This window comes from Neomonachus schauinslandi, chromosome 5 (genome assembly GCF_002201575.2).
Source record: "Neomonachus schauinslandi chromosome 5, ASM220157v2, whole genome shotgun sequence".
Classification (NCBI taxonomy): Eukaryota; Metazoa; Chordata; class Mammalia; order Carnivora; family Phocidae; genus Neomonachus; species Neomonachus schauinslandi.
Window position 1 is genome coordinate 50616850 of NC_058407.1, and position 21039 is coordinate 50637888.

Here is a 21039-nt window from a genome sequence, read left to right on the forward strand (position 1 = left end):
AAAGGAAAGCACAAAATACAATAAATTTGAATAAATTCCTACTAGGATAAGTCTAAGGTACTACATTTGAATGAGTTTCAATGCCATTTTCATTCATACAGTGAAAGTATGGTTTGTTGACTATAATATGTAACACCACAAGGGAAAAACTGAATTAATTTTAATACAGCATAGAAATAAATATAAATATAAAATGTCAGAAAAATATCCCAAACTCTATTTTTGATTAGCTGGGGAGCCTGAGGCTTACCATTTTTGATAAGAAAACTACTATATTACTTCAATTTTCGCATTACTGTTTTGTGTTGCTATGCTCTGCCAGAAAATATTTTCATCGTTATCGAATTTTCTTGTCCTTTACATCTCTCGCCTTCTACATAATGGCCTTCAGTCCACAATGTAAATGATTTGGATGTAAGGTAATTTATAGACATGCTTTTTGAAGAAAAAAAACAATTTGGTAAATATTCTATATTATTTTGGAAATGGCAAAATACATTTCTTCTTAAAACTCAACATCATTCCACTTTTCATTCACTCCTCACTTATTCAATGAACATTACCACATGCTATTATGTGAAAATATAATGTTGACTAAATATGTCTTTGATATGTATCAATTAAATATGTCTTTAATTTCAACAAAAACAAAAAAAGTACAACTAGAAGATTACTAATTTCACAACTTGAATATCATGTAAGGCATCTGTTTCTTAATTAAGTTAACTAAGAAATTAATTAAGAAACAGTACTTGAATCTCCAAAACATATATATTGAAAAGTACTAAAAGACCTGTGGTCGTCAGGCAAAATTTTAATTTTCTTCATCTTTGATTCCTATTCAGGGAATTGAAAAATCAAAAGAACCTCTTATAAAATGTTCTTTCCTATAGCATAGTTCTATAATACAAAAGATAGAACCAAAAAATTACTGAGACACAAATGAACTAAAATGTCATTGGCATTTTAAACTATTTTTAATAGAACATTTTGATTTAATAAGCAAATAATTGATAGTTTGCTTACTGCATTTGTACTTGTTCCCTAAATAAAGTATTTTCATACTGAAACAGAATGTTAAAAATCTTAAGCCTGCAACCATGTCATGTGTTTAAAACAAAATTTTCTACCTTTTGTGTTAAATGTATCTTATTTCTGCCCAGGAAGGAGCAAGGTATGTCAATTAACATGAATGGACAAATAATCCATGTACTGTCCCCCAAGAAGGTAACGATCACCACCAGTTCATTCCACTTGATGGATATCTACCAATATAAGGTAAGCACTTTCACTTCCTATAGAAACTACAGAGAACTGTATTAATTGAATTATATTAATTTTCAACTGTATTAAAAATAAGGTGCTGTCCAAAACAAAATGAGTAAAAATTCCCTAGAGACTGTTAATCCTTCATCAATCATTTCTTTACAACAAATCCCACATGAATATCTTTTTCAGCAGGTGATTTAACGCTGTGGGGATAATCTGCATTTAGAAATCAAAACTCTACATCACCTCCAAAACTCATTTCTCAACAGACTACTGAATCTACTTATCGGGGGAGAAAATCTCTCCAACCATGTGTGACTGTCTGGACAAGTATGTCATGTACATGAATAAAAATCGTCATGTGACTAAAAATTCATAAATATTTTTTGATCATATAAACCCATATTCTAGGGGGTTTATTGCATGGTTAAGACCATGGGCTCTGGAATTAGGCTACTTAGGATCAAATCCCAGTTCTGTCACTTACTAGCTATGTAACTTTGGGCAAAATAGCCAACCTCTCTGTGCCTTAGTCTACTCATTTATAAAATGGGAATAATGATGTATGATTCATACAAATTAAATGAGTTAGTAAGACCACTGATATGTTGTTATATGTCATTTACTAATGAGTTAGTAAATATAAAGCACTTGGTACAGTGCCTGTCACATAGTAGGCGTAAAATCAACGTTAGCAATTATTACCAATCCTATTATCTACAGTTAGGTCCAAATTCTTTTTTTTTTTAAAGATTTTTATTTCTTTATTTGACAGAGAGAGACACAGCGAGAGAGGGAACACAGGCAGGGGGAGTGGGAGAGGGAGAAGCAGGCTTCCCACCGAGCAGGTAGCCTGATGCAGGGCTCGATCCCAGGACCCTGGGATCATGACCTGAGCCGAAGGCAGACACTTAACGACTGAGCCACCCAGGCGCCCCAGGTCCAAATTCTTTAACCTGTGCTTTCCCAACTATACCATTACTTCCCAACAAAGGTCGTGCAGTTCTGGCAACTTGGTTTACTTACTGTTCCTGAAATACTTTTTTACCTTCGCTTCGGTGCCTGACTTTAACTGGCTCTTTATTTTAAATGATCTCCTTTCAACCTTTGAAGATCTAAATCCTACCTCCAACAAGGAACCTTCCTAATCAATCACTGCAGCCTAAAATAATTCTCCTTCTAAATCCCAGTAGGACTCCATTACTAGAAGCTGCACATACAGATATCGTCGGGTGTATGTGTGTGTGTGTGCATGTATCTCAGCTCTACAATTATCTTACCAGATCCATGGGAGAGGAACTGTGTCATACTCATATAGCCTCCACCATGTCTAAAATAGAGTAAGTGTTCTACATGTACACGCAATTTCACAGACCGATCATGTGGAGTCACAATTAAAATGTCTACATACTGGCTCAGTGCATTAACAACAGTAATCTGGGCCTGGGAATTTCAGAAACAGAGACAGCTCAGTAAGCCCAACCTGATTTGGACCAAAATATGCATCCCAACTTACTACTACCCAGCAATAACTCCTGGTACTTACAAATAACATGATTAAATCTCAAAAACATTATATAGAGTAAAAGATACCACACAGAAGAGAATACATACGGTATGATTTTATTTTAAATGAAATTCAAGAACAGACTAATCTAATCAATGGTGATTAAAGTCAGAATAACAGTTGCCTCTGAGAAGTGGGGATTGACTGAAGGAAAATATGAGGGAACATTCTAAGTAATGGAAATGTTCTATATCTAGATCTATATATTGAACTTCTTCTATATCTTAATTTTAGTATGCTGAAGTGGTATGTTAAACCATTAAAATTTTAATATGTGCTTCAATAGCTAAGAAATAATTAAACTGTAAATTTTAAGTTCTCAAGTTTCTGCACATGGTCTCCTGCTCCAAGAACTTGGAAACAGAGCCTTAGGTAAATGGACTTGTCGTATGTTTTCCAAGCCCAATGGCAAAGCTGTCTTTCCTAAGGATGGCTGGGTGGATGAATGGATGAAGGTAAAGCCAATGTATGTTAAGTTATATAAAGTCTCACTGACCAGGACCATCCCTATTTTGAGATAGATAATTCGTGTTAACTTAAATTCATAAAGCTAAATATTCAATTTGTCTATTTCCCTTTTTTCTTATTTTGTACTTAACAGAGCAACTTTCTGGTTATGATCTGACTCCCCATGTAGGTCTGCCTTTAGGGTGCTAATATGCTATAGTAAGGGAATTTCAGTCCCCATTTGAATGATTTATTTTGGCTAATTGATAGAGTTCTTATTGTGATTTTGAGTCACACAGCTTGACTATTTAAAAGAAAGAAGACACTGATCACACAGATGTAAGTGTATTCTGAGCCATGTGAAAATTATATTTCTCATCATAAACAAATACACTGGCATTCTAGCTTAATCCATTAGTCTTGTGGGCTTATCAATTTGAGTCCATCCCTGAAAGATACTAAAACATCTAAGTTCCTGAGGTTGGAAGTTTAAGATCAGATACTAGAACACAGAAAATTCACTGAGGCAATTAATGCTATCTTTTGAGGCCTCTTGGGAAACTGCCAGCAACGTATCAATGGCCTACTAAAAGCCACATTGAAGTCATATATAAATCTGTACTATACTTTATATTTTCAAGACATGTTTATAATCATATTATTATTTTTAATTTGAGAAAAAATAAATTTTATAATTTATATTGTATAATAGTTGCTAAATATAGGAATTATAGAAAAATTAAAAGCTAATAATAGAAAAATTAAAACAAAACAAAAGTCACTCATTAAAAGAACTATCTCGTGATCTAATAAAAGGGACACAGTCCCTGTAAGTTGGAGATCTGAAGTCCAGTCCCCGATTGGCCATTCACTGGTTATGTGGCCTTAAATAAGTCACTTAACCTTTCTGTATCTCAGCTCCTTCCCTGGTAAAAAATATTCCTGTGTATCTTGCTGAGATTTGTGGCTCTCAAACTTGGTAAGATTTATTAAAGTACTATTTAATTGGTAAAGCATTAGACAAATATTTTCATCTTAATATATCCATTAATATTATATCCAAAGTTAGGTTACTAAATAATGTGATTATAAAGAAGGAACTGGATCCACTTTAGATATATAGTATTCCTTCTTTTTTTAAAAGATTTTATTTATTTATTTGACAGAGAGAGACACAACGAGAGAGGGAACACAAGCAGGTGGAGTGGCAGAGGGAGAAGCAGGCTCCCCACCGAGCAGGGAGCCCGATGCGGGGCTCGATCCCAGGACCCCGGGATCATGACCTGAGCTGAAGGCAGGCACTTAATGACGGAGCCACCCAGGCGCCCAAATATATAATATTTCTAACTCTATAAATACTTCTACCAAATAATCGGGATAAGTACATAATGTTCTAATGTAGTAAATTTCATTATTGACTCTATTCTTCTCCCCTTCCTATCTCTACACCCTTTACCATGTGACTCAGCAGTTCTTCCCACTAGAGGGAAGAGAGAATACTTACACCTGGATGATCAGTGAGTAGGAAGGACAGAGTTCTTTCTCCTTCCTTAGCTTTCAGCTTGGGCATGTGACTTGCTTGGCCAATGGGATGCTAGCAGACCTGATGCAAACATAGGCTTGAAACGTGCTTGCACAGTGAGGTTTGCTCTATTCTCTGTTATCATCAGTGACAAGACTGTGGAGCCGATTTGGACCGAACCTGTGACCAACCTAGGCCAGCCAACTCCCAACCAATCCATAGACATGTGAGCACAAATACATTATTATTGTTTTAAGTCACTGCTTTTTTATTTATTTATTTTTTTTAAAGATTTTATTTATTTATTTGACAGAGAGATAGAAGAGCACAAGCAGAGGGAATGGCAGAGGGAGAAGGAGAAGCAGGCTCTGCACTGAGCAGGGAGCCCGATGCGGGACTCGATCCCAGGACCCTGGGATCATGACCTGAGCCGAAAGCAGACGCTTAACCATCTGAGCCACCCAGGCGCCCAAGTCACTGCTTTTTAAGGTGCCCTGTTACGAGGTGTTATTTTGCCAGTTGATAACTGGTAGGCTCAGTGATTATACAGAACACAGTATATAATATTTCTATGATCCTTCATTTAAAGGATCATCTTTGGGTTCGATATTATAATCCCTAACCATAAATCTTATCATTTATCCACCAATAATCCGTAAGTACCAACTATTTGCCAGGAGGTATTCTAGGCACCAGGCTAATCAGGGTATGTGACTCTAGCCACCATAATAAACCATGGCAAAATCTCAGTGGCTTATTACAATAAAAGTTTATTTCCCTCTACATAAAGGCCACTGAAGATGCTCTGGACTGAAGGGCTCTCCTGAGTGGATCTCTACCAAGTAGGACTCAGGGAGCCAGACTCCTTCCATACTGTGATGCCATCACGTTCAACATGTACCTCTGACATAATTTCAGAAGAGAGAGGTGGAGTATATTGGAAACTTAATCCCCTTGACCCAGAAATGACACATACTCCACGGGGAGAATTAGTCATATGTCCCCACACACGTGGAGAGAGATGGGAAATTGTCATCTCTGGCTGAGTAGCCACTCGCAACAACTCTACATTATGAAAGGGCAAAGTAAATCTTTGGTAGTTAGTTAAGTGTTTCTATCACAATTGGAAGAACAGAACAGACAAAGATTCCCAACCTCATGGAATTTTTGTTTATTGACTAATTATTTCATACCAGATACCAAGGTTATAAAGGTGAGTAAGACATGGTTCCTGCCTTCAAAAAACTCACAGATTTGGAGAGAAAGAAAAGATTCACACAAATAATTATAGCAGTTCATAAATGCTATAATATATCCATTTAAAGATCCAGTGTTTGCACAGAGAAAGGAATGATTAACTGCTGGGGAGGTGTCAAGGATGGCTAGATTTAATTGAAGGGGCAATGCTTGAGCTGAACCTTAAAAGATAATGTCTCAGAGCCTCTTTCCTAACAAAGCTATGGGATGGCGTTGAGGACAAAAAGGAAGGGGAAAGCACCGGTGTTTATAGGTGGTAAAACAACTTCTTTGCTTCACGTACAAATTTGGGATAATGTAAGTTTCCTTGGGATGTGTAAGTTTAGAGGAGCCTTCGTTTCCTTGGGCGCTGCTTTGGGATAATGTCCTCTATCGGAGGACAAGAGCAATGCATGACCCAAGCAAGATGGCTGGTGCCGGAAAACATAGAGGACCAGAAGCTGACAACACAGGGGTAGTGATATCTAAAGAGGTAGAATTCCCTCCTCTCAAAGTCCTTGTCAGATAAAATAAAAACTAAATAAATAATGATATAAATCATGACTCAGACTGATCTAATAACTATGTACCAAACCCTTTACATTTCAGAGAATATAGTTTTTTAATCACCCACAGAAGAGTTACAAAAATTAAACATATCTCAGGCCAAAAATTACACCTTTAATAAGTATTGGATAATAGACGTACTACTAAAAAATAGTAAGGCTACAGTCTTTGGCCACCAAGCAATGAAACTGAAAATTACAAACAAAAATAGAAAGTGGAACATATGGAAATGTAAAACATTTTCCCAAGTAATCATTGTGTCCAAAAGAAAGCCCAAACTGCAACTATTTAAAATACAACGTAAAAAAAGCTAAAAAGCACTGGGTGTTATACGCAACTAATGAATCATTGAACACTACAACAAAAACTTATGATGTACTAAGCGCTGGCTAACTGAACATAATAAAAAAATTTAAAAATTAAAAAATAAAAAAAGCTAAAGCTTTTTGAAGGAAATTCATAGCTTTAAATGCTCTAATTCTAAATAAGAAGAAAAGAAAAACAAAATTCAAGTATGTAACATAATGGTATACATGAAATCCAAGAAAACCAATAGAAAATTATTAGAAATAAGGAGTCTTCATCTAGATCCATCTGATCCCAAACCTCTGCACTTCACTGCTATGCCTTGCTGCTTCCTGGTGTTCAGTTTATAAAAGGAGATGAAAGGCTCTGTCCCCTCTACTTGCTTCTACACAATTCAATAAGATTGTTATAAAGAAGGCTGCCTGATTTTCAGGCCGAACTTGATTAGGATCCAGTAAAAGAATAAATTAAAAATTAAAAGTGAAGAAGAGAACAATATTTGCTAACATTTGTCATTGTTCTCCTGTAAGTTAATCTCTTTTAATGATAATCAAATGTGAAATGTCACTCCTTATTAGAAGCTAGAGAAAAACTACACACTAACCAGTAGCATTATTAGGCCGGTCTCTTAAAAGTCAAAGTGGAAACCAAAGTGATATGGTTCGAATAAAGTAAAGAAAGGTAAATTTGTCAAAACCCAAAATATATTAGCTTATGTTTAAATGTCGCGAGTTCTTCAATTCACCATCTGGATCTAAATTTAACCTTATTAGCCCTTCTCAGCCAAATATGCAAAAAAATCCATGTGAATTTGTATAATGGCCCAACCAGCTATAAGATTTTAGGAGAGAATGAATTATATCCACCCTGTTCACAGCTATAACCTCAGCGTCTAGGTACAGCATATAGTATGCCTGATAAACATAGGTTGAATGAATGAACAGATGAATAGACAACATTTTTCTTATTTCTACTAATGAATGATGCTCAGAGACAGATTTCAATACTCATCTAGAGATTTATATTCTATTTCCTTGCTCTTTGTTGTTACGAGCCCTTCAAAAAGAAGAAATTAAAAATGACAAAATTGATTTGAAGCAGCTGAAAAATATTGCCAACATAATCTCCACATTGGTAAGATCTGAAAATGTTTCCTTTATTAACATTTCTTGAGAAAACCTTACTATGTTAGGCAGACTGTCTCATTTGTTCAAGCTTTCAAAACTCTAGTTCTACTATATTCAAATTCCTCATTTCCCTTCAACTTAGTGACCACCGTTAACAGTCCACTGTATTTTTCATTGCCCTGATGTTTTTGCCTCAAGCTTTAACTGATTATATTCTTTGATTTCCTTACCCCGGTGTAGAGGCCTTTTTATACAGATCTTAAAAGCGACTCTAGCTGCTTTTTGTTCCTCAGGTTTTTTGTTGGTTTTTTGTTTTTTTTTTTCCTTCAGGATAATTATATTCTGTTGTGCCTTTTATTATCGTGTCTTTTAGGATCTCCTAACCTTGTACACTCTTGGGCTTTATTTAATAGTGAGCTCCCTCCTCTACTCTCCACACTAAACCATGCTCATTAGGTTTCTTAATCCTCCATAATTTGCTTTCATGAAATCTTATACCTTTGAGTTGCTGTGTTCTATGAGCCCATTTCCTTAGTATAGCTATTCCAAGCAGCCCAGAATCAACAAGCACTAAACATAAGCTTATTCACTTTCTCAGCCAACATGACTCTACAGAAGAAAAAAAAAAAAATCTTTGTTTTGAATGTTTATGGACCATGAAACTATACCATTTTAACCTGACATTTCTTTTTCTCATCCAAACATTGCCTGAGAAGGTTAAGACCATAGAATTGGACTCCAGGCAGTCCTTAACATATAGTTATTAACTTATAGGCTTCAGGTTCTTCTTGGTCAAAAAACTATTCTATGTTAATAGAACAGAAATACCACTATCCTGATGCCATGTAGTGACTGGTAAATTCCAACTACAGCTTTGCCTTATACCCAGTATTCAGGAGGAGAGGAAAACATCTTTTTTCAGTTATTCTGCAAGAGCTCTGCTCTTCCAAATGGGTTGTTTTTAAGACTGTGCACGTTCTTGAAATCTGACTGCACAGTCAACTCTGCTCTTCTCAGCGGTTCATCTTCTGCTTTCTCTTCCGTTCTACTCATCACCAGCACCTTTGCCAATGGACATGTACAGAAGGGCAAAGAGAGCAACATTTTGTTTTTGATTTAACTTCTTTGGGTTAAATTTAAAAACGAAAAAGAACGTAGTAGTGAATTGAAAGAGTTAATGACGTTTCCAGAGGTGCCTATAACTTATTCAAGCAAAGTTTACAATTCAACCCTGTGCATGTTAACTTGGGATCCTCCCCATCCAGATGATAGAAAGCAAAGACAGTAATTTCTTTATTTAATTGGTTCGCATCCACACACTGACCTCCAAGGCTCTGTTTACATAGCCTATCATGCAATACGCTCCACAGTTCCCTGCCTCTTTCAAGAGCATGTTTCTCCTGAGATTTGATATATGGCTTTCATGTTTAATCACTACATTAAACTCAATGCTCTGCTTCTTCCAGCATCAACTAACTTCCCTTCTTGGGAGGTGGGGAGAAGAGCAGAGCTTCTTGCTACTTCTGAACATAAAAGGAAGTCTGTTTTACTCTATTAGTAAAATCACCAACTACACACGATTGCAGGCAAGCAACATTAGTACATCAACTGGGAAAAAGTATTAAAACGGAAACCTTAAAACTCCTTTAGAAAGAAGGTAGGTTGATTGCTCTCAATCATCAAAGCCAAAAACTTGAGGTGATTGAGTTACAAAGAGTTTAATCAGCATATACCTCAGGACACAGAGGACACAGCTAGATGGCAGCTAAAGTGTTAATCAAATTGATCTTGAGGACAGAACATTCCTGGGGTTCTTGGATCAGAATTAATTCAGTGCCACTACCTTCTGGTTGAAGGTTTTCTTAACCTTCACCACAGATAAAACTTTCGATGTCTCTTTAACTGAATGGGGACATGGTAATGCCACGATCCTTTCCATAAGAATCTGTATGTGACTCAAATTTCTGAGACAAATGAAAACCTCAAAAAAAACAGTTGATCTCTTTCACTAAGTCAAGGCAGTTATAATCTTCAGGCTTTAAAAATGACATGAAATGCATGTATTTTACTTTAAAATATTTCAAGCAAAAAAAGAAAAGTGGAACGAATATGGCAAACTATTAACAATTGTAAAATCTAGATGATGGATATGTGGGTGTTCATTATACTACACTATATTTTTATATATAGTTGAACTATTTCATTATAAAATTTTTTGAAATTTAAAACACAAGCTGTTTGTGGATTTGCTTTTGTAGAAAAAAAGTTGATACAATTTTGATAAAAAAAAATAAATCACTCTCTAGGTTGATTGTTTGCGTATGTATTCAATGACTGACATTTTTCACCATGTGCTAACAATGAAAAATTTCCTTCCTTCCTCGTGAATCTCACTCCACAGTAAGAAATCCATTTACACAAATTGCAAATGTGCAGTAAGCTCTGCATAAGCTGGGTTCCTTACTTGGGAGGGAAGATATATATATATGTAAAATTTTATTTTGAAATCCTTTCCTTTATGGCTAGTCATTAACCAAACTATTTATTTTTTAAGTGTTTTTTTTCTTAATAAGATTGGCATCTTCCTTCATTTAAAAATCTTACTTTGTCAGGAACACTGTTACAGCTGTATACAACATTAAGCAGAGCTAGTTTACTTTTTGTATTTGATGAACAATAGAAAATCTGAATCTATTAAAGTCATACATTTAATTGTTCCAATATGCCATCTTATTTCTAACCAAAATTTGCATGATAGAGCATGCCAAAGAACACAGTTCTAGCTTCCTTTGTCATGATTCCCTCATCCGATACTAAGCTAAAAGAGCTTATAAGAAAACATAATTACCTGTTTCTTAATTTGAAACCATCTGAATTCTTTCCACAACATATTTAATTTCAAAATTAAAAGAATAAATAAACTTTTAATCAGTATTCCCCGTATGATTTTTCAGAGTACAGAACTTTGTAGTTTTCAAAGATATGCAGATGTTGTCCATCATAAACATTTTTTTTTTTTAAATTAGGACTTGGAAAAAATAAGAATCAGGAGCAAAATCTTTGGTCACCAGAGTGAAAGATGTGTGCCTGTACAGATGTTATAACTATCACTACAAGAATTTAGCAGCACGCTTCAATTTGGATTTGAAAATTCAACATAAATTTTCTGACTTTGACAATAGCTGCCTAATATTTCAATTTTGTACACTATTTCCAGGTTTTACCTTCAAAATGAACCTGGTGGACTTTTTCATTTTTAAGAGCTACGTTCCAAATCCTTTACCCTAAAACCAGTTTCTGACCTGATGTTTAGGGAATTAAATCAGATCATAACAAAGTAGGCTCTTAATAAATATTTGGTGACTTACTGGCAATGATATAAAAAGACACCCAACTTTTATGTAAAAATTCATATTCCATCAATTTTCTCCATTTATTTTTTATTCTACTTAAAGATTTTAATATTTAAAAAATGACAAAGACTTTTCACCTTATTTTGAGTCACCTCCTATGAATCAATAAAAAGTCAAATCATCGATATAATACCACTATGCCTTTAGTCTCCATTTAGTCAATATTGTAAACCAGAAATGTGTATCTTATGCTTTCACTGTCAGATGTGATTCAGAAACCCAAGAGCACACAGCATGGACAGATGTCTAGAATTATGATTATCGAATTAGGTGAAACTGTTAACTCAAATGTACAGACTTCATATTTAAAGAGTCTCACCAAGTTGGAGACATTCATAAAGGTATACAATGAAAGAAAGATGAAGCTTTTAAAGAAGAAAAGCACATTAGCTCCTTAACATCACGACAAAAAAGAAGATATATAGATATATATATAGTCCTTAGTTCCTTTGTGAACATAATAAACAAAAACTTTTTTTAAGTTAAAACATATTGGAACTCAAACCAGAGTAAGAATGTTACTTTTAAATTCAATAAATTATATGTTTCTTTGTTAAATTATTTTCTCCTGGAATTGAAAATCAATGTTTATTTACCTATTAACAGTTCACTAAAGGGCATAATTCCTTTGTATGAATATGAGACAATTTTTTGTGCTTTAATTATAAACACCATTAGACTCTGGAGCACATAAATCTCAGCAAATGACATAAGGACACAGTCTAACCTAAGGATTATATGGCTACATTCATGCTTAATGAAAAGAAGACATCTAATGAGGTTGATATGCCACTGTTTCTGAAAATGTAAATTCTGTCTTGATAGATACAAAATAATGGCTTAAGGTGACCTTAGTTTTCCATTACACCCCCAAATAAACAAATTTTTAAAAAACTAACGAATCATAGACAAATTTATACTTCTATTGGCTAAAACTCTTTATAGTTTTTTGGATTAGTGCTCCCTTCAGCAGCACATAAACTATAGTTTGCAGGATTAAATGTATTTATTACCCACATTTGATGACAAGTCACTTGCACATAATCTTCAAATTATTCAGGATGCTTTATCTACTTAGAGAATAATATTCTATTTTGAGCAATAAGTATGTACAACCCTTACTTCTGCATTTAAAACGAAACTCTGCAGATATAGGGCATTTAACGCTTATTACAGAACTCTCAAGAATCCCAAAGTGAACATCTCAAGTTATGATTCCAAGCAGCCAATAGCCCTGCTTTGAGGTGGGGTTCATGTTTTGAAAAGAGGCTGCCTAGTCTGTTTAAAATCAAAAAGGTTCTTGATCTGATGAGTTATTCCTCAGAGAATAATGTAAATAAAATATACTCAGAATAACATTACTAATGTAAACATACCTGAACCGGAGTCAAACTTGCTTTCTGACCTGAAAAGAGAAAGAAATTTTTTACAATATAAAAATTGCTTATTAAAGAGCAACTATTACTCTGTGGGAGGAGATACAATGGTTATAGATTTCAGTACATTGGTCAACAAGGAAAATCACTTTTTTAAATGTAAACACAAATCTATTTTAACTATTTTAGATGTATGCATTATCCTAGGTCCCCGAAACATGCATATTATCTGTAGAGATAGCACAGTAAGAAAAAGATAGTGACTTTTTAACTTGTTTTGAGAGAAGGAGGATAAATTATGGACCAAAAAAAGGCAGATTAACTTGTTTCCGTAATATAATAAAGCAATAAAAAACTCAAATTTAAATTTATCCTCTTTACTTATTATTAAAGATTTTCAATTATTCAACACCAAGTAATTTTTCACTAAGTTCTTCACCAAGTAAATGAACCTAGTAACCCCATACATTTAATAAGAAAGAGGAAAAAAGAATCTGAGCCCTTGTGGGAACGTTATGTTTCAGATATAGGTTAATACTGGTTGTAAATTCAGAAGCCTTTGAAGCTCTCAGTTCGGCTGTGGGAAAACTTCTGTTGGGTAATTACTCTCAAGATGCTGCTGGTGTGCTGTCAAGCAGAATTAACCCTATGACTAGGCCTATCTACACAAGCTACTATAAGACAGCATTGTCTATATCTAGCTCTCAAACCAATTAGTGGGCATGCTCCAGTCGGATTTATATCACACATTAACAATCAATAGTATATATGTTCACAGCTGCCACAGCAAGATACAAGAACCCACCAGCAGGAGTCCTGTTAAGGGATGTTACATTGACAGAGAAGACTTTTTTTTTTTTCCTGGGGAAATGTAGTTAACTAAGTGGGAAAGGAGATTTCTTTGAAATTATGCCAGGGTACCAAAGCACTTTTGGAAGCAGTGGCTTTCTTTACCTAAATTAGTTTCAAGAGAAGTCATCAAAGGGGAGAGGGGGAAAGGAGAAGCAAGAAGCAGCTTCCTTTGTCACAAAGACCCATTTTCTCAAGTATTCTCAAGTAAAGTTTCACCTGATACTTAAACTAAGTCAATAATTGTAAAAAAAAAAAAAAAAGTATTATGACAACCATGGTTATCAATAACCAGCACTGCAAGCCAGGTGCGCATTTTCCCCAAGCCCTGGCTAACCACAGTGTCCTCTCAATCCTTCTCTGACCCATCCCTGACTACCATTTCAGGTGCAGACCATTTTTGCTTTTTGTCCTCTCTTCTGTTCTGGAAAGCCCTGCCGCAGGCCCTCTTCTTTGTTTCCCTGAGCCCCAGTCTAAAGGACACTTGCCCCATGCCCTGCTGGTTTCCTTGCCTATCTTCCCCACTGGTCACAAGCACGGACACAGTGCTTGAACACAACTGTCTGTTCAGGGGATCTGCTTCCACACAGTCTCCTCACCTGCATAAGAGGTGTTCTTCCTTTTGTCGAAGATTCCCTCCACTTCTACGCTAAAAGGCATTCTCTCATCCAGCCTGAAACCAGACTGTGTGAATGACTCCTCTATGCTGTATCTTCAATCCCCAGGTTTCTGCAGGTCCCTCCTCCCTTCTGCAGAGAAGTGCTCGGGGATGAGATGAATGCCCTCCTTCAAATTGGTGCCCTACTTTCCTGCGCTTACAATCAAGTATATGGAATGGAGAAACTCTACCATATGTCTTCTTCTCCTCACCTCCCAATATATTCACTCTTGGAGCCACTACAATGTGTCCTTGCTAAAGTTTATCAGTGGCTTCCTATCGCTAAACCCAAAAGCCCTGTTACAGTCCCAACTTTACTAAACCTCTCTCCAACGAACGAGCAATACTACCTGAAGGTTGTCCTGGGGCTTCAAATGGTATATGTACGAAGCTGAATTCAATTTCTTTTCCCTCAAATATAACTCCCTGCAATATAGCATTGAAATTGGATATCATGACATTGTTCCAGTTTTCTTCTGCACCCCCAATATCAAATTAGTCACCAAGACCTATTGATTCTACTACCTTCCCCCCTCTCTGTTCTCACTCTTACCATCTTCGGGCCTATCTTTTGCTCAGAATCTCATAACCAGTATCCCACCCTCCCTTCCAATCTATTATCCCATCAGCTGCCAGAAGTTTCCAAAACACTAATCTGATCACATCACCACCACCTCAAAAACTAGAGCAGAGCTTTCCAAACTTGGGTCACAAATTGACCCAATAATGGATTATAAAATTCATTTAGTGGATTACAACTAGTATTTTTAAAAGACTGAAATAGGGGCACCTGGGTGGCTCAGTCATCAGCGTCTGCCTTCGGCTCAGGCCCTGATCCCAGAGTCCTGGGATCGAGTCCCGCATCAGGCTCCCTGCTCAGCGGGAAGCCTGCTTCTCCCTCTCCCTCTGCCTGCCGCTCTGCCTACTTGTTCTCTCTCTCTCTCTGTCAAATAAATAAATAAGATCGTTAAAAATAAATAAATAATAAGTAAATAAATAATAAACTGAAATAGAATAAAAAAGAAGACAAATGCGCTTCACATAGTGAGAGTATGTGCAATTCTGTGCAACTTTTAGTTACACGTATGTGCATTTGTGTGTGTGCATGATCGCACATGTGTGTTGTGCAGTACCACCCTTACAAGTGAGCAAAAAAACCTCTGCTCTGGCCTTCCTCTGGCTGTGTCCTCCTCCCCACCAGGTAAGGAGTCCCTTCTATCTGAAGCTCCAAGTACCAGGGTCCCCAGCATTCTCCACCCAAATGGCCCTGAGCTGGCTTCCTCAGCCTAGGGACTAAAGCCCTTTCTTTAAGTCAGGTTGTGCGACTAGTGTGTGTGTACCTCCAGCCCAAGGGGTGGTCAAAAGCTGTTGCTGGAAGGAGGGAGACTGGACCTGAGGACAGAAGGATGGGCGAGCAAAGAGGACAGAGGAACATGCTTTCCCTACTCTTCCCCATTTCTGCTCAGAGAATTCTTAATTCAAACCCTTCCGCGAGAGTAGGAAGCTGGAGCACCAAGGGGCCAGAGGCTGCCCCTTAGACCAGACTGGCACAGTCTAGATGGCCCTTGGAACTCAGGTGCCTGGCTGGTACGTATAGGAAAGGGGCAATGATAGGACAGATAGAAGAGCTCCTCCCCCCCGCCATAGAGAAGAAAACAAAGGACAGATGCCACAGCCATCAGAAGAGACGGCTGAGGGGACCTTTTCCTCCTCTCCTCTACTTGGCCTGGTTGCCATCGTCCCTGAGTTTCCCCAGGATGAATGACAGTCTTTTGGTGGAAGTCTAAATTAACTTTAAATTTGCACTCTTCTCAGTTATTTGGTATCAGTGGTTTTGCACACAATTTTCACTGTTTTTGTTATAAGGTACATTTGTCAAGGTAGATTGGTATATCCTTTTGTAATAGTTTATTGCCTTGACTTATAACTTCTTAAATAATTAGCTATCTTGTATCCCCATTTGTCCTCTTACCCAGGCCCCGCAAGTGATAGGACCAGGCCTCGTAATAAATCATCATGTAAAAAGGTATGTCTTACTATGGGTCACAGACAAAAAGTTTCAAAGCTACTGATTGAGGGATATCAAGTTCACACTCCTCTGCATGGTGTCTGAGGGGCCCTGGTCCCAGGCCTCCCACTCCAACTCTAACCCACACTGTATCCCTCACTCTCACCAAATGAAACTGTTGCCATATTATTAGCCTGCATCCAGTGCCCTCAGCCTCCGATGCCCTCCCCCCCAGCTCATCACTGACAAGCTCTTATTCAACTACGAAGACTCACCTCAACTCCATCAGCACTCTGCCTGCCCCCACCTTGCCTCCCAGAGCTCCTTGCTTGCCCCTCAGTTACTGCACGGTGTGGGGCCTGGCACAGAGACCCCCACGCTGTGTGTCAGAGGGATGCAGGCTGGGTCTGGTCCATCTTCATATTCCCAGCACTTACTGCAGCATGCGGCATTTAAGAGTTATTAAAAACGTGTAGTAGGAATTAACACATGAACAAATGAATCTGGAGGTTAACAGAAGGCTAAAAAAATAGGTACAGTGGCCAAAAACTCAATAAAATGCCTCTTTCTGAGATGTGAAAAATTGTATCAAAAAACTCTCGTTCCTCAGGCCATCTTATCTTCTCCAGAGATAGCTGGTCAATATGTAAAATACACGCATAAAGTTCAGAGAAAACGTCTTCACAAACTAATTAATGACATCAGGTATCAGCTGAAAAACAAGAATGTTTTTATAATTCTCGGACACAGTCCTGAACCTTCAAAACACACACAACTACTCTATTAATAATTAAGACTTAATAGTAGGGTTAATACTTTGGGGGTTAAGGAAAGTTGGTCCTGTGGTAGAAGTTAATTCAGATTTCTCAGATCTTACACACACACATACACACACAAGACACAAAGCATGTCTCTATTGTACTATGGACTGTGATCATCTCTACTTCTAAATCCTCTTTTAAAAAGTAAGTAAAGTATAGATAGGAACAAACAAATGGCAAGTGCGAAAGAAAATTCACACATAATACAGATTATACTAGAAAGGCAAAAAGGGATGTCCCTTCATTCATTCCAAACCATGTATGATGTGCTTATTTTCAGTTGTATATTAAGCTAGATGGCAGGAATATAAAAATGAATGAAGCAAGGTTATGTGGAGTGTAAGATGCATAAATAGAATTGTGTCTGCACAGACATTCATTTAACCCCTTGATTACATACTCACATCTAAGCTTAAAGCTACACAACTCGTTCCTTTGGCAATTGCCAAAAGATGGCGAATATAGCACACACTGCTACGGTCTTCCAATATCCATTCTCCACTTTTTTATTTTAGAAATAGGCTCTCTGAGATTTCGATAGGCACGTGGGCTGCCTGCCTAAGACAATTTTTCCGCAATATTTCCTACCTCTCTTGTAGCTAGTTGTGAGCATGTAACTAAGTTCTTGCCAAAAGGATGCAAGCAGAAGTGACGTGTATAGCATCTGCATCATGCCCTTCCACGGAGCTGCATCCCTCTCTTCTTCCCACTGGCTGGAATGTAGATGTGATTCCAGGAGCTGAAGCAGCCATTCTTAGATCATGAGAGAGAAGCTGATCTCAGAGTATCAGCCTTTCACCAGCCCTTGTGCTGAAGGTACATACACGATAGTCGCACCATTACCAATCTTATTACTGTATTTAAGCCACTATTGCTTTGGAGCACTTGTAACAATAATACCACACTAAAAAAAGGCCTAAACTAAAACTCCAAATTTTTCAACCTGAATAGTTTCTATGAATTTGTAGTTGCGAGGAGAATTTAAGTATCACTACTATTTTTTTCAATCATTAAAGTATATAATGCATGCATTCTTTTGGTAACAGAACTGTAGATTTTCAAAAGAGGGTGGTTTTAGTCTTTGGTTAGAGTTCTATAGCCCTGTTTTATAGTTTATAAAAACTACTATTCTCTATTTATAGGAAATAACCCAGGGTCCAGGAAAGTTCTGTGTATTGAAGTCAAAAGTTTTTATTTATTTTATTATTTTAAAAAATTGTATTGTTTCCTTTGTGGAACCCTCAAAGTGTCAGAGAAACTGCTTTTTGCTTAATGTTCAACTGAATTAAAAACTTTTTAATGAGAACCATGTAAGTGTGAGCTACATGGAGTTGATGGAGTCAGTGTGCCAAAAGGTTTTAGGTAACCTGTGGAAGGGTGAGGGTGCCATTCTTAGTGTTTTTAATTGATGTCAACCTAAGATTCTAGCCGCAGAAATTATTAGAGGGAAGAAGGAGTAACAGACTGATTTCTGCCTATAAGGTTTATATATGACAACTCCATACCCAGGATTTTCTAGAACAGTCCAGGTCAAATAACCTCTTCTGTTGTCCCCTTAAAGCAAAGAAAATCTTCAGAAGTCTCAATATTTCAGGAACCTACTTACAAGCCTAAGAATTTCTTCTTACTCTAAAGGTAACCCACAGGCCTTCATCAAACCAGAGGCTAGTAATAATAGTGGTGAGTATCTGTGTGCCTTCTCCTGGCTCCATAAATACAACATGCTTCCTCTGCTTGGAAAGCGCCACCCCCCCGCCACCTCATTCTAGTATCCCTTAACCCCTTTGCCTACTTAACTTCTAAAACTCTCTCCACATATTAGCTTCATCATCAGTGCATTAAAAAGGAGTGGCCAGGGGCGCCTGGGTGGCTCAGTTGGTTAAGCGACTGCCTTCGGCTCAGGTCATGATCCTGGAGTCCCAGGATCGAGTCCCGCATCGGGCTCCCTGCTCGGCAGGGAGTCTGCTTCTCCCTCTGACCCTCCCCCCTCTCATGTGCTCTCTCTCTCTCTCTCATTCTCGCTCTCTCAAATAAATAAATAAAATCTTAAAAAATAAAATAAAATAAAAAGGAGTGGCCAGATGACCTTAAATCAAATCCCTTGAGTTTATACTCATAGAGCACCAGTTGCTCCTTCTTGGCACTCGCCAGACTTGTAATCCTACATCTGTTCATGTGGTTATTTGACCATACTAAAAGAGTTCAACAATTGTGGCAGACACTGTTGGTTGCCTATCTAACAGCCAGTCTTCCTTTTCCCCAAAGACAGAATTCCAGCTCTGGAAGGGTGCTCATGTGTCCCCCCCACCAGGAATGAATCATTACCAGGCCCCACCAGCTGTGGCAGTCCCCCTGTCCTTCGTCAGTGGCTGGTTCCCGGACAGGCGGGTAACCTGGTTCCAAGCAGTGAGCGGTACCAGGAGGTCTGCTGGGACACTTCTTGGAAAGGTTTTTCTCCATGAAAAGGACAGGGGTGATTTAGGGAGAAGGCCCTTTTCCTACTTTCTCTCTCTCTCCCTGTTTCCTGCCTTTGAGGTTATTATTCAAGGATATGACCCTTAGAACTGCTACAGCAATCTTGTAACATTGAAGGGAATACCGTTCCAGTTCCAGAACGGCCTTTCTCTAGCGCTCCTGTTGAGGTAGTCAAGTCTGTCATTGTTAAGCCACTTTTACTGGGGTATTTCTGTTACTTTAAACCCAAAATATTCTGATATTATAACCAAAGCAGTACTAGGTTATGAGGTATCTACTTGTATTGTGTTTAAAATTCAGGCCTCTGTGTTATATTTTGATGATGATGATGCTATAAATACAAAAGACAGAAAAATACACAGGGAAAAAAATAAACGTTGAAAGACACATCAACTACCACAACTAAAAACTGAGAAAAGTGTACAAATAAAAGGTGTCCATTAACTGCATGCTCAATTTAAAAAAAAAAAAACCTGGCAAAAATACCAAACCCATAAATTTAGAAATCAAAATAGTCAGCCAAAGAGCAGCAAACCTGAGGAAACTTGCTTGAAGATGCCCCACATGAGCCCGGTATTGTTTGGTTTTTGTGTTTTCCTTGTAACCAGGCCGTGTCCCTGTCACTGGGATCCCTGCCACCCTGATATGTTTGTGGGAGACTTTATGTAGCAGAGTGGTAGAGTCTATGAATCACTTAATATTGAGGAGATAGTCGTGGAAAAGCCAGCCAGTGGAGACAGACAGACCAGAGCCCGGCTCAGGTCTACCACTTGCTACCCTATGTGACTTTGGAGAAGGTAATTACCACTCTAAGTCTTGGTTTCGCTCTTTATAGGATGGAAGGAATATATTTGCCTTTTATAATTTCTGTGTATAATACTATGAAGTTCCTAGGTCAGGCTCTGGCATGTATTATAAGGTGAGTAAACGGTAGGTTTTTATCTAAGCAAAGATACTAACTAAAGTTGACCTAGTAGGCTACAAGTACAACTCGCAATATTTTGGCTAAATATATATACATATATATAAACAGAATGTATTACTCTGCTTGTGATCTTAGTTGGGGTATGATTTTAATATGAGTGCCAAAATGATGTAGCAAACAATAAGAGAATAGCAATAAAAATAACTGAAGAAACTGGAAATATATGAGAAGGCTAATGCAAAATAATATAAATGATCTGTTTACACAACATAGACAAGAAATCTTATTTGTCCTTAAAACACAAATGAAACATTCTCTTATTAAAATAGTTGCACATGGGCGCCTGGGTGGCTCAGATGGTTAAGCGTCTGCCTTCGGCTCAGGTCATGATCCCAGGGTCCTGGGATCGAGTCCCGCATCGGGCTCCCTGCTCCTTGGGAGCCTGCTTCTCCCTCTGCCTCTCTCTCTCTCTG

At 37.5% G+C, this 21039-nt stretch overlaps 1 protein-coding gene across 2 annotated transcripts in view; it reads right to left on the reverse strand.

The window, feature by feature from the left end:
• Positions 1-21039, reverse strand: part of MSRB3 (methionine sulfoxide reductase B3) — a 168279-nt gene that overhangs the window by 72496 nt on the left and 74744 nt on the right. For both annotated transcript variants that reach the window (XM_021678683.2, XM_021678684.2), the window contains one exon: positions 12831-12859. In XM_021678683.2, the coding sequence (XP_021534358.1) occupies positions 12831-12859 (29 nt within the window). The remainder of the gene's footprint in view (positions 1-12830; positions 12860-21039) is intronic.